This window comes from Adiantum capillus-veneris, chromosome 8 (genome assembly GCF_014529385.1).
Source record: "Adiantum capillus-veneris isolate H3 chromosome 8, ASM1452938v2, whole genome shotgun sequence".
Lineage (NCBI taxonomy): Eukaryota > Viridiplantae > Streptophyta > Polypodiopsida > Polypodiales > Pteridaceae > Adiantum > Adiantum capillus-veneris.
Window position 1 is genome coordinate 86,799,077 of NC_140938.1, and position 11,937 is coordinate 86,811,013.

Here is an 11,937-nt window from a genome sequence, read left to right on the forward strand (position 1 = left end):
CTCCCAGATTATTAGTTTTGACCACAAAAAACCTTGGCTAAGGTATAAAAGCCAAATTTTGTAAGTTATCTAAAAGTTTTTGGATAATGATATACACACCGTGAGCTAACGGTGCTCACTTATCTCCTTCTCGTGCTTCCTACTCCCTCTTCGGTTGTCAAAATTGTAGTCGCGTTTATTGCATTGCAACCGCAGGTAAGAGCTCTACGCATTGACGTAAGCATTTCACGGTATTTTGTAGCTTTTGGCGTTGCCAACCCGCGGCCTAATTTCATCATAAGTAGAAATTTACACTTCAAAATAAAAAACTAAGCATAGGTGGGGTATTGGAGCATCATTGCTAAGCATTTAGATGCATTTTGGGTTGAAAATGACTAGGTCAAAAATCCACTGTTGTTAATAATCACGATTTTTGTACTTCACCTAAAGTGGGATTTGAGACCATAAGCAGGTGTGCTTAGGTCTTATAAACTTGTCCTAGAAGTTTCATTACGTTTGGATGTCATTTGATACTCTAAGGGATGTGATTTGTTTGTCGATGAGCGATTGGCTTTTGGTGATTTCTGTCACTTGAGTGTAGCTTGAGTTAGATTTGAGTTGTGTGTTGTTTTTCGAGAGATTGACAACCTCTTGTAGCCTCTATGCACTAGTCGAGTCAGCTTCATCACATGGATTGACAATCTAATCGTGGTTCTTGCTAAATCTACAATAAGATAGGAGTGAAGTTAGACACCCGTCCCATAGTGCTTCGATAAGGAGGCTTGTTAGGCGGTGAGATTCATGGAAGGAGCTCAATGAGATGGTCATCATCCCCTCGTTTTGGAGGTAAGTCCATAGGGATATCATCGATGAACACATCTTGGAATCCTTTTAGAAAGTTAGACAAGTCTAACTCTTCTTGATTCCTACCATTTACATTTGATGAAACATTAGGATCTTTTAGAGACTCTTTGACAAAAATCATGTACGCAAAAACTGAGCTTATCATTGACTTATCAAAAGCAGGAGGGTTTACAAGTGGAATAGTGCAACCACGCTCACTAGCATCTATATACATGTTCTTTCCCCTATATGTGAAGTAGATTCTCCTTTCCGGGAACTTCAAATTGGCAGCCATGCAATCAAACCATGGCGCCCCTAGGATAGCATCCTCATGTTGGAGAGGAGATATGAAAAAGTCTTATTTGTCGACATAGCTTTGACCATGAAGCCTCAACTTCCCAATCAAGGGAGTAACGGAGGCTTGCTGTCCCTTAAAAGTTGTGCCAACCATTACCATATCTCCCATCTTGAAATCTTGAATGCCCAACTTGGTGGCCAACTCCATGGATATGAAGTTGTGAGTAGAGTCAGGGTCAAACAAGATGAAGGCATCATTCTCTCTTACGTTTCCCCAAGCATAGAAAAGTGATGATCCTGTGCAATGAGAATCATCTTTTGGAGCTTTGATGGTGGAAGCCCTAGGAGTCTCACTGCGAGAATTCTTTTTGGGGCAAGAATGATAGCCATGTCCTTGCTCCCCACACGTGAAACACTTATGGTCCTTGCGAAAAGCTTCAAGATCTTCAGGAGAGATTTTGTTTTTGCCTTTGTAAACTCCCTTCTCCTTGGACAGATTGTTGTTGTTGTTGTTGGAAGTGCCTTGGGAAGAATTTTAAGCATTGGTTTTCCCCTTTGCATCATTTTTGTCTTTGTTTTTCATGGACTTGACATTCCGTCTAACCCCTTGATGGAAATTGATGCGTGAAGCAACCATGGTGTGATGGAATACTTTGCTCATAGAACCAGGCCATTGAGAATTGATGTATTCGGTCATCTCTTTAGGTAATCCCGCAAAGAATTGTTGCCTTTGCTCGGCAAAGTCTATCTTTTGAAAGACAGTAGCCTTGAGATGTAAATCCCAAAACTTGTCTACAGACTTATGGATAGACTCGTGGAAGAGAAGCTTCAAGCTGTGCCATTTGGTAAGCACTTTATCCTTTGCATCACTTGCAAGGAATTGCTTCATGATGGGAACTAGTAGAGTTTTCCATGTCTTTGGGGCTTCACTATTGCCACGAAGGCTAGTCCACCATTGACGAGCTGATTTTTTGAAGTGCATAGCTACATGATGTAGCTTGGGGGACTCTGTGAAGCCCTCGTCCTCGGGGGATTCACTATGGATTTCTGTATGGTATCACGTGAGTGTACAAGAGGGGGGTTTTTAGAGGCCAGACATAAGCGTATACAATAGGGGTAGCTCCCCATTATTTCATGCTCATTCCGTATGCATAAGGGAGGGGGGGGGGGGATATTAAGTGCTTATGCCATAAGACACATGCCCTAACAAGCCAATTAAAGAATCTTTCACATGAGGGTGTTGTTATTGGTATTTCAAAGAGTTAATTTACTCCACTAGCAAACTAAGATAGCTATACCAATGAGAAGATATGGTAGCTTCTAGATTTTTTGGGATCAATGCTACCATAAACTTGACTAATATTCTTCTATGTAGCCACTAGGCATCAATATCTTGGACATCCAGACCCTCATTAGCCTCTTCAACATCATCATCATCAATACCACTATCTGCATAGCCTTTGTCTCCACATATGCATCCTCATTTTATTTATTGTTGTCTTCTTGCACATCATCCAAGTTACTATTCTCTTCTTCTTCTTCGTATGCAAACTCAATAGCAACACCAATGACATGATCAAGAGATTCTCCTGCACCACGATACCAACTTTACAACCATCATTGTAATCTATAATAAGTTTCCCAATCTTTGCCTGTGCGTGCATTGTTTAGTAGCTTTTCAAACTCTTTCTTCTCATCTAGATCCTTGATATTGTCAGTCTTAAGGAAAAATAGAACTTTATCAACTACCCTATGTAAAATATCTTGGGGTTGATCGCCATATTGTTGTTGTATGAGGTTCAGAAGGGCTTCCCACTCATGTATTCCTTGAGTGGGGGGGCCTTAGTCATGGGATATGCTTATGTATCACCAAGCTGACTTATGTATTAAATACTTTAAAGATTCCCTCTTATGTATCCCCTAACTAAGGTCCTCACAACTCATCCCTTGTGCGCTATATGCTGAGACTAGGAAATGGCAACAACATTGCATACACATTGCCAAGCGGAGCTGCAGGCCTTGTTGGCAACCAGCTTGATGCCATTTCAAGTATGCTTTTGGCTGGGGGGTTTGGTTGCTTAAATATGGCGAAGGCATGCCCATCCCATTTCAACCAATGAGAGCTTTGTGTTTGACTTGTTACTTGGTGAGCCAAAGGTCCTTTTTCCGATATCTGAACGCAGCAGCCACCACGTGGCATTATATTTAAATTTAAAAAAAAAAACATTGCTGCCAAACTTTGCCTCACCGTGAAAAGCTACCCAGGTGAATAAAATAAAAAGCGCACTCTACGTTGCGTTGCAGTTTCGCAAATCATCAAGTTGAAGGGTACGTCGCATGCTTGCCAACGTGATGAGCACTCCCAACGACAAGTCTACAGATTAGTAGCTCTTAGGGGGAGAAAGCATGGACAACATGATGGAGAAGATCGGCAACAAAATGCATATGGGCGGCCACAAGGAGGAGCCCCAAACTGTAGGAGCCGCCCATGCGCCTCATTATGCAACCCCCCTGGCTATGGCGTCGCATGGCAGAGGTCTAGTTCTAGTGCTACTGAAATAGAAGATATCAGATTTCAATCAATGATCAGTTGGCCTAATCTAGAGTCGAATCACCAACACTCATTGCCTTCCCAAGTTGTTCAGCACATGCATATGTCCTAGTGTATTCTATAGATGTTACATAGCAAGGCCCACCAAGCAAGACTATTTATGAAATGGTGATACATGTTTTGGATAGCTGCCCACTTAAAAAGGGATGTGTGTAAACACCCCAAATTTAGAGTCCCCTGTCTAATTCTAAAATCTGAGAATTCCAAATTCCACTCAGTTCAGGATCTGGTTTTGAACTCAGAGCGGGAAGAGAGTAGGCCTACTGTGGGGGCGAGCGTGGCTGTCACTCTCACGAGCTTCAGTGTGAAATCTACCATGGAAGAATTTCGGAGAGCTACAGGGAGGGCCATACTGCAGGGGTCGCCATCTGCACATCAAGAGAAACCGCTACAGCAGCACGTATAGGCCGAGGTGCCATTCAAGAGGGGGCACCACCCACAGAACGAGCGAGGGCCGAGGGGAGACTCTCTCTGGTCAAAGCTGAGAGGTAACTGCTTGAAGGCTAGCCAGAAGCAGAGCAAGAAGGCCGAAGCTGAGAAGAGAATAGAGTAAGCGTCAAATGCTCAGACCAGAAGAGGGGAGAGTACTACAAGGCGGCAAGATTCAAGGGGTTTTGTGAAGACTCGTAATCAGGGAACTCCATAAGCAGAAGGGGGTGTGCTACAAGTGCAATCTACCATGGTCGACAACTTGCAACCAGCGATGCACTCTGTAGACCACATGGCTCAAGTAATCTCTCTCTCTCTCTCTCTCTCTCTCTCTCTCTCTCTCTCAGTCAGCGGCATGGACATGGGTTTCTTGATTCTCTTGATTGTAGGGTTTATTGCATGATTGCTGAGAGCTTTTTCTGTCTTACATAGGGTATTGTTTCTCAAACTGGTCACAAGCTTGCAACTGGTATTTCACAAGCCAAACTCTGTCACAAGTAAGCTTACCTCTCATTGTAGGGTTTTTTGATGTTCCATGCTTGTTTCATATTATGTACATCTTGTGACATAAGTTTTTTGCTGTATCTAGATATTCAGGAAACCCTTCAGTGTGAGAGCAACAGTGCAGATTGTGTCCCTTCACCAAGGTCCCCGCCACGACCCAATGGTAGTCCCCCTTCCCCCCCATAAAAGAAAAGCAGCACTGGAGCAATTGTAGGAGGGGCTGTAGCTGGAATTCTGGTGGTGGCCATTGCTATTTGTATTGATGTCTACTGCTGTTGTTTCAAGAAGAAACCCCCTATACAGAAAGAGGATCCCAAAGTCGATGTTCCTCGAGAAGGAGGAGTGGAAATAAATCAAATATATGAAAACTCAGGTACATAATTCAGCTCTCAACTGAGACTCTCTCCTCTGCATGTTTCTTTGTGTTGTTTCTCAAAAGGGCAGATGCAATGCACAACTCACTAAAGGCACTCTCTGAATAACAAAGGGATGCTGCCAGTAAATCTTAAAGCATGTTTCTCTGTTTTGTTTCTCAAAAAGGCAGATGCAACGCACAGCTCACTAAAGGTACTCTCTGAATAACAAAGGGATGCTGCCAATCCTTATGAGTCATTTGGGTCATGTTTGTCTTTCTTGGCTTAGCAAGAAACAACCAACAATAGAAGGAAAGCCTTACCAAAACAGATATTCACAGCGTCTGTCTTCCCGAGCTTTAACCGCCGTCTATCGTAGCTTTTTATTATGACATCTCAAAGGTTATCATGTCTTTGAAAGTCCCTGCTCTGTATCAAGCAATCAAAACTACATTTTTAGCATTAAGGTTAAGGTGGCTAGAGTTTCTACATGTAGATTCCACAACCCTTCCTAGTGTACCTCACGAGGGCGTAAAGGACAATTGCCACTTCAAAAAAGAAACACTGGTCTCGTTGATTTTAGCAGAGATGATTGCAATCAGACGAAAATGCCAACCAACCTCTCTTTACTTATTACTGAGTTTATATTTGTTAAGGATATGTGTGACGAACAATGTGGATGATTTTGAGTGATGGTGCAAAGCAGAGTTAAAAGTACTCGTGGGTGACATCGTTTTTGTTCTGCCATTGGCTTTCTATTGAGCTTCTTGTTTTCCTTTTCAATTCAGGAGCTTGCTGAGGGTGACCACCCACTTGGCTTTTTTCTTCTTCTTTTTTTTTCATGGATCCCAATTCCCAACAAGGCTATGCCAAAGCTTGCTGTTCAAGAGTTCTCCTTTGAAGAAATCAAAATTGCCACAAATAATTTCCGAACCAAGCTTGGTCAAGGGGGATTCGGTCTAGTGTACAAAGGTTTCCTTCAAGAGTGTTTTTTTCATGATTGCTGAGAGCTTTTCGACAGGATGGGACAACCAGATGCAGTGACTATGATAGCATTAATTTTTGGTTATAGCCAGCATGGGTGCACGATGGAAGTTTTTGAGATCTTCCAAGGAATGCTAGCCAAAGGTGTGGAGCCAGATGACTTTGTTTTGTCTAGCCTCTTGAAAGCCTGTTCAGGGTATGCTTGTCCATTGTCTTGTAGTGGAGATGGGCTTTGATGAGGATTCCATCGTTGGAAGCGCTCTTGTTGACATGTATGTTAAATGCGGTGATATTTTAGATGCTTGCAAAGTGTTTAGCACTATGCCAGGAACAAAGCTGCCGTTATGGAACTCCTTGACTGCAAGGTTTGCATTGTAGGGGGGGCAAGGTTTATTGTCAAGTTATGTCGAGGATTTGGAGAGACAAGGTTTGAAGCCGGACAAGCTGGGGTTTGCTTGCTTGCTTTCTGCTTGCAGTAGATTGGGTTAGGTGGGCAATGGCTGCACCCTTTTTCAACGGATGCGCAAGAGGCATGGTGTTACCCCAACAATAGAGCACTTCACTTGCATAGCAGACCTACTGAGCCGAGCAAGGCTAGTAACACGAGCAGAAGATTTGCTTCAAAGCATGCCGACTCCCTCAGACACTATTGGGCAGTCTACTGTGTTGAGCCATTTTAGGACATTTGGAGATGCAAGGGCCGCTTCGCATTCTTCTTCTGGCTTACATTCCAATTTAATGCACCACACATGTTTCAGTGATTCAACAAAGTCTTGAACCTTCAAGTTTCCATAAGCGATGGCAAATGTGATACACGCACCACTTTCGAGAGGGTGGGCTCTGGTGAGCACCAACCCACGTTTCATTCGAGTTGCTTTGCTTGGCGAGTGAATATGCACATGTTCCTACTCATTAGCCGGTGCTAGCTAAGATGGAATCACTGGACACCGGGTAGTGGGGCAGCAGATGAATAATATTCGTATAGCAACCAACAAGGCAGTGGGGTGAAGAGTCGCTCTACAATGCAAGGATTGCAATCCAATGACTTCAGTTGGCTGATTGCTTGGACTGAGTTTATGAGGTGGATACCTCCTCGTCACAAAAGTTGTGAATGCACAAACAGGTGCAAAAGGCAGCCAAATCGACGCCAAGTTCTGGGAGGTGGTATGCACAGAGCACGACATTGATCCCACGGGGTCATACAATGGCGACGTTGACGTGTAGTTGGAGAGAGTGAATGTGTACTACAACGAGGCAAGCTGCGGGCGCTATGTGCCTCACACCGTGCTCATGGATCTGGAGCGAGGTACTATGGACAGTGTTCGAACGGGCCCCTATGGAAAGATCTTCCGCCCTGATAACTTTGTCTTTGGCCAGTCTGGAGCTGGCAACAACTGGTGTCACGTGACACATCCAACCCTATGTGTCCGTGGACAAGCTAAAGCATGATCAGGGTTCAGTCAATCCAGTCAATCTAGATTAGAAGTGATCTGGCACTTTGGTGAGTCTATTCGTAGACCGTGCATGCCTAGTCACTTAGTATAGATGCATATCCTTTGGTTGTAGACAACATGATCATCAATGTTCCCATCAGAATCCATTAGAATCAGTTAGGGGATTTTTCCAATGCATTTAGCCTATTTTCCCTATTTTTGACATTTTTCACTTATTAATTTAAGTGACATCCCAACAAAAGTAGGTAGGGCAATTTTGCTAAGTTTGTATATAAGCAAACCCAAGTTAGCAATAAATGGTAGAAGAGGCAGCAAGAGCTCCCCGCTCAACAGGCACCTTCTCATCAAGAACCCCTCAAGCACCCTCATAAGCCTAGTGTTTTCTTCATCTCGCCAGACACCTCCCCTCTCTTGGCGTTTTTCAGCCTTGGTTGAACCGCCATAGCAACCAGCCCCCAGCGTTTTCAAGATCACCATCAAGGCTGCAGGAAAACAGCGTTTTCAGCCCTCTGTCGCATCAGACAATCAGCGTTTTCAGTCCTCAAGTGCAGCAGCAAATACGCAGCCACATCCCTGCAGATACTCAGCGTTTTCAGCCTTGAATTGCAGCAGCACCATCAGCGTTTTTCAGCCCTAAAAACGCAGCCAGACTTGTGTTTTCAGTCCCCCAAAACAGCTCCAAGTTTGGCAGATTGTCAACAGATAGAAGACCACAGATTTCATCCCTAAGGTCGTCGTCGTCATCCCCGTCATCATCACCGACATAGTCCTAGACTTGCATCAGTGCATACATACCATTTGTGCCAGATTGTGCAATCAATAAGTGGACCACTCTCGCCGATGAGAGTGGAGCCTTCGAAGGAGGGTTTTACAACGTCTCTGGTGTCGTATCTCTCTTCTCTCTCTATCTCTTAGTCTCATACACTTGCACACACAATGTCCATTCACTTTGTTGTGATCATAGCACTTTCCATTAAGAACGGAAGGCTCTCCCTTCCATAAGAACTAAAACGAACCTTGAGCACAGTTCAGAGCACTCATCTTGAGCAAAGCTCAAACATTCATTCCACTACACCTAACAACGGGGCCAAGGGTCACTACACCGAAGTCGCAGAGCTCATTGATTTTGTCCTTGATGTTGTCCGCAAAGAGGCTGAAAATTGCAACTGCCTTCATGGTGAGTGCCTTTAAGATCTCATTCTATCGTTCTTTTATTCTATTTTATTCTGTGAAATGTTGTTTTGTCATGCCTTCTTTGCCATTTCTCCGATGTTATAGTTCCATTTATGTCTGGTATAATGATTCTGTTGTCAGTTTTGTTTATATTTGACAATGTAGCTAGCCTGTGCAATTGTCTTGTTTGAAAACAATGTTCAGATCCGTCCTCAGTGAAGGTTTGAAAACAATGTTCAGATGTATCCTCAGTGAAGGTTGTCAGATTTCTTAAAGTGAAATTTTCACCGCTACTCTTCTAACGTCTCTAGCTTCCTAGTATCCCCCCTCACTTGGTAGACATTGGTTTTAGATCTATGCTCACCACTCTCAGCTAGTGCTGGATTTAATATTTGTTTCAAGTTAGCAAGTCTTTGCCAAAAACTCTTTCTTCAATTAATGTTGATTTGAAAAATGTATACCGTTTCTATGCTTGCAATTGAGATGTTTGTCTATACACTATGATGCAAGCTTATGTAGTGGCAGAAGCTTCAATGTCTTAGTATTGTGTCATTAATCCTATTGAATTGGTTGATGGTGTCTTGTATACCTGGAACGACGGTTTTTTCTTTCTGCTATAGCTACATCTCATAAAAAAGCTAGCCTTTCTCTACTAATCAGTTAAATCTATGACTCCTTGCTTTGAGGCCTTTGTTTTATAGCTATTTTTTAGTTTTGAGCTCTGCCTCCCGCAGCAAGTTCGCATTCTCAACGGCTTCCTTGGGCCTCATCTCATTAAGCTTCCTCTTTTCAGACTTCTTTGGCAAGGATGATGATGATGCGAGGAGGAGTTTGTGTTGAAGCTCACGATGGGAGGCCAGCACCTTGCAAGTAAAGCGATCGTTAGTTTCTTTTACATGTAGTTACAAATTCTATAGTTTCAATTTTCTACATGGTCATATGGCTTGATCGGGTGTGTTATCTTGAGCTATAGTTTCTTGCCAAGACACGTCTAGCATACCTTGGGTCTATGTGTCATACCACCACTTTGAAGTTAGATTACTTTGACTCTCTTGAAAATGTGTTTGATTTTAATGTGTTAGATAATTCTTAAATCCCAAGTGGGAACCCAAGATGAGGTGGACAATTTTTTTGGAAAAAGAAATTATGTGATGAAAATCCCATGTGGGAGCCCAAGAAAAGGGTATACTGATTTTTTTAAAGAAAGAGATCTCCGTACAAAGGAGACTCTTACGAAATTTTTAAGGTTTATATTTTATGTACAAACTCAAAATTAAATACATACGGTGCTTTTTTAAAATTTGCATTTTGCTTAAGCAAAGACGTGCATTCATATCACAGACAATTGTTTTTGTTCAAAACGATTAATCTTTTAATGGGTTGTTTTTTATTTGATGAGTGAAGTTTTTCATGGATGTTTAAGAGTATGCATTATTTGTTATTTAGAGAACAATCCATTTCATATGTGTGCCTTAAATCCCATGTGGGAAGCCTCCTAAGTAGGTGGCTAATATCATATGTTTTGAGATTGAGATTTGTACCAATTTACAAGGCAAATGCTATTTGTTTTTTGACAAATTACATTGAGACGTTGGTTTATTTTAATTTAGTATTCATTATATTTGTTTCTTTTCATGGTTTGTTTTCTTAACATCTATTGCAAATGAAAATATACTACAATGTACACTTTTGTTCATTTGCAGTACAATATGTATTTTTGCAAAAGCACATGCTTCTAAAATTGTTATGTTACTAATATACATAAAATAGTGGGTCATTACATTCTATACGAAATCCGTATGAGGGGGGATGGCTCATTGCGAGAACGTCTGTATCTTGTCCGTATGTAGGGGGTAGGCTAGCAAGTAAGATACCGTACATAAGGGGGTTTCTCTAATTTTGATGCACGCAAGTGACATCCCTCCATTACTAATAGTGAATTCCCCAGGCCCTCATCTCCAAAGGCCACATCAAATTGTTGGATGAAGGCCAACACTTTGTCGGTAGCATCAAAGGTGCCATCATAGGTGAGAAAAGAGATACTCTTTCCTCCCTCCTTGAACTTATCTAGATTTTGTGAGCTTCGCCATGCAAGGAATGATTTGTGATGTCCTCCCCTCTTGTATTCTCTAGGAGAATAGCCATAGCTTTCTTCAGAAGAGGAGGAAGGCGAAAAAAAAGAGAAGAGGGTGACTTCTTTCTAGCCCTTTTCTTCCTTTGTTTCCTCTCTTCCCTTTTGGAATGACGAGGAGAAGGACTGTGTGTTGATCTTTTCCTCTTGGGAGGATTGGGCGATCGTCTAGACCGCCGTCTTCGTAGAGCCACATCTTCATAGGAACTTAAACTTTCATTGCTTTCTTGCTCTTTGGATTGCTCCTCTCGAATGGGAGAGAGTCTTCTTTTGGGGGTCTCTTCAAGAGGCCTCTTAAGCTCTCTCTCCTCTTGGAGAGGAAGGGAAATTCCATAGGCACGAAGTTGTTGAGTAACTTTGGCTTGCAAAGCAGTGTTGCCCATAGCTTGCTGCAACCTAGTAATGAGATAATTCACGAACATGGGGGCATCATCATTAGCACCTTCATGTGCAAAATCAAAGCAATCAATATTCATTCTACTCTCTGTGTTATTGTCAGCCATGTTAACAAAATTTATGTATGTACTTTAGTGTATGCTTTGGCAATTTAAAACCTTAGTTGCCACTCCTCTTAGCCTTTGAAAGTCGGATCTTCTACACCCACAGCTCGAAGTGGTTAATTATAGAGAGTAGTGGAGTAAGTCTAACATAGAAGAGTTACCGAGGGCTAGCTCCTTTCTGGCTTCTTAGGGCTCAATAATGGTAAAGCCGTAGACAAGTCTAAAAAGAATCCATAATTAAGTCCACAGATCCCGAGGTGTGCACCATATCCCACATAGTGGGCTCAACAAAACCGATAATAGATCCCAGGTCCACTTAACTTTATATAATTAACAACATCAACCATTTATAGAATACTTAAGGACCTCTCTTCTTAAGCAAGAAAAGAGAAATCAAATGCTCTGATACCAATGTAATGAAATTGGCCTATTAACTTGAGAGTAGCGGAAATTAAAGAGAATACTTTTAAGAAATTACTTTGTGAGCATAGAGGATGAACATAGTTGAAGATAACAACATAATCATAGCAATTAGTTAACTTGGCATGAACAATACTTTTTCAAGAGAGAATTTCGAGAACATGACAACACTTGAGGACCGGATTTGGGTGGAGCCGGTCCCCCCTCCAATAGGCATTTGTATTATGATTTCTCCCATTAAGAGAGATTTGTTACAATA

At 42.2% G+C, this 11,937-nt stretch overlaps 1 protein-coding gene and 2 pseudogenes across 1 annotated transcript; all 3 read left to right on the forward strand.

The window, feature by feature from the left end:
• Window positions 1-3,525: 3,525 nt before the first annotated feature.
• Window positions 3,526-9,929, forward strand: LOC147452495 (uncharacterized). The gene is made up of 6 exons (XM_086518164.1): window positions 3,526-3,655; window positions 4,365-4,460; window positions 4,592-4,656; window positions 4,749-4,826; window positions 4,949-5,036; window positions 9,421-9,929. The coding sequence occupies exons 1-6, from the start codon at window positions 3,526-3,528 to the stop codon at window positions 9,465-9,467; spliced, it is 504 nt and encodes a 167-aa protein (XP_086374290.1). The 3' UTR covers window positions 9,468-9,929.
• LOC147452496 (pentatricopeptide repeat-containing protein At3g28660-like) lies at window positions 5,153-7,232 on the forward strand (annotated as a pseudogene).
• Window positions 6,799-8,784, forward strand: LOC147452497 (tubulin beta-2 chain pseudogene; annotated as a pseudogene).
• Window positions 9,930-11,937: the final 2,008 nt, after the last annotated feature.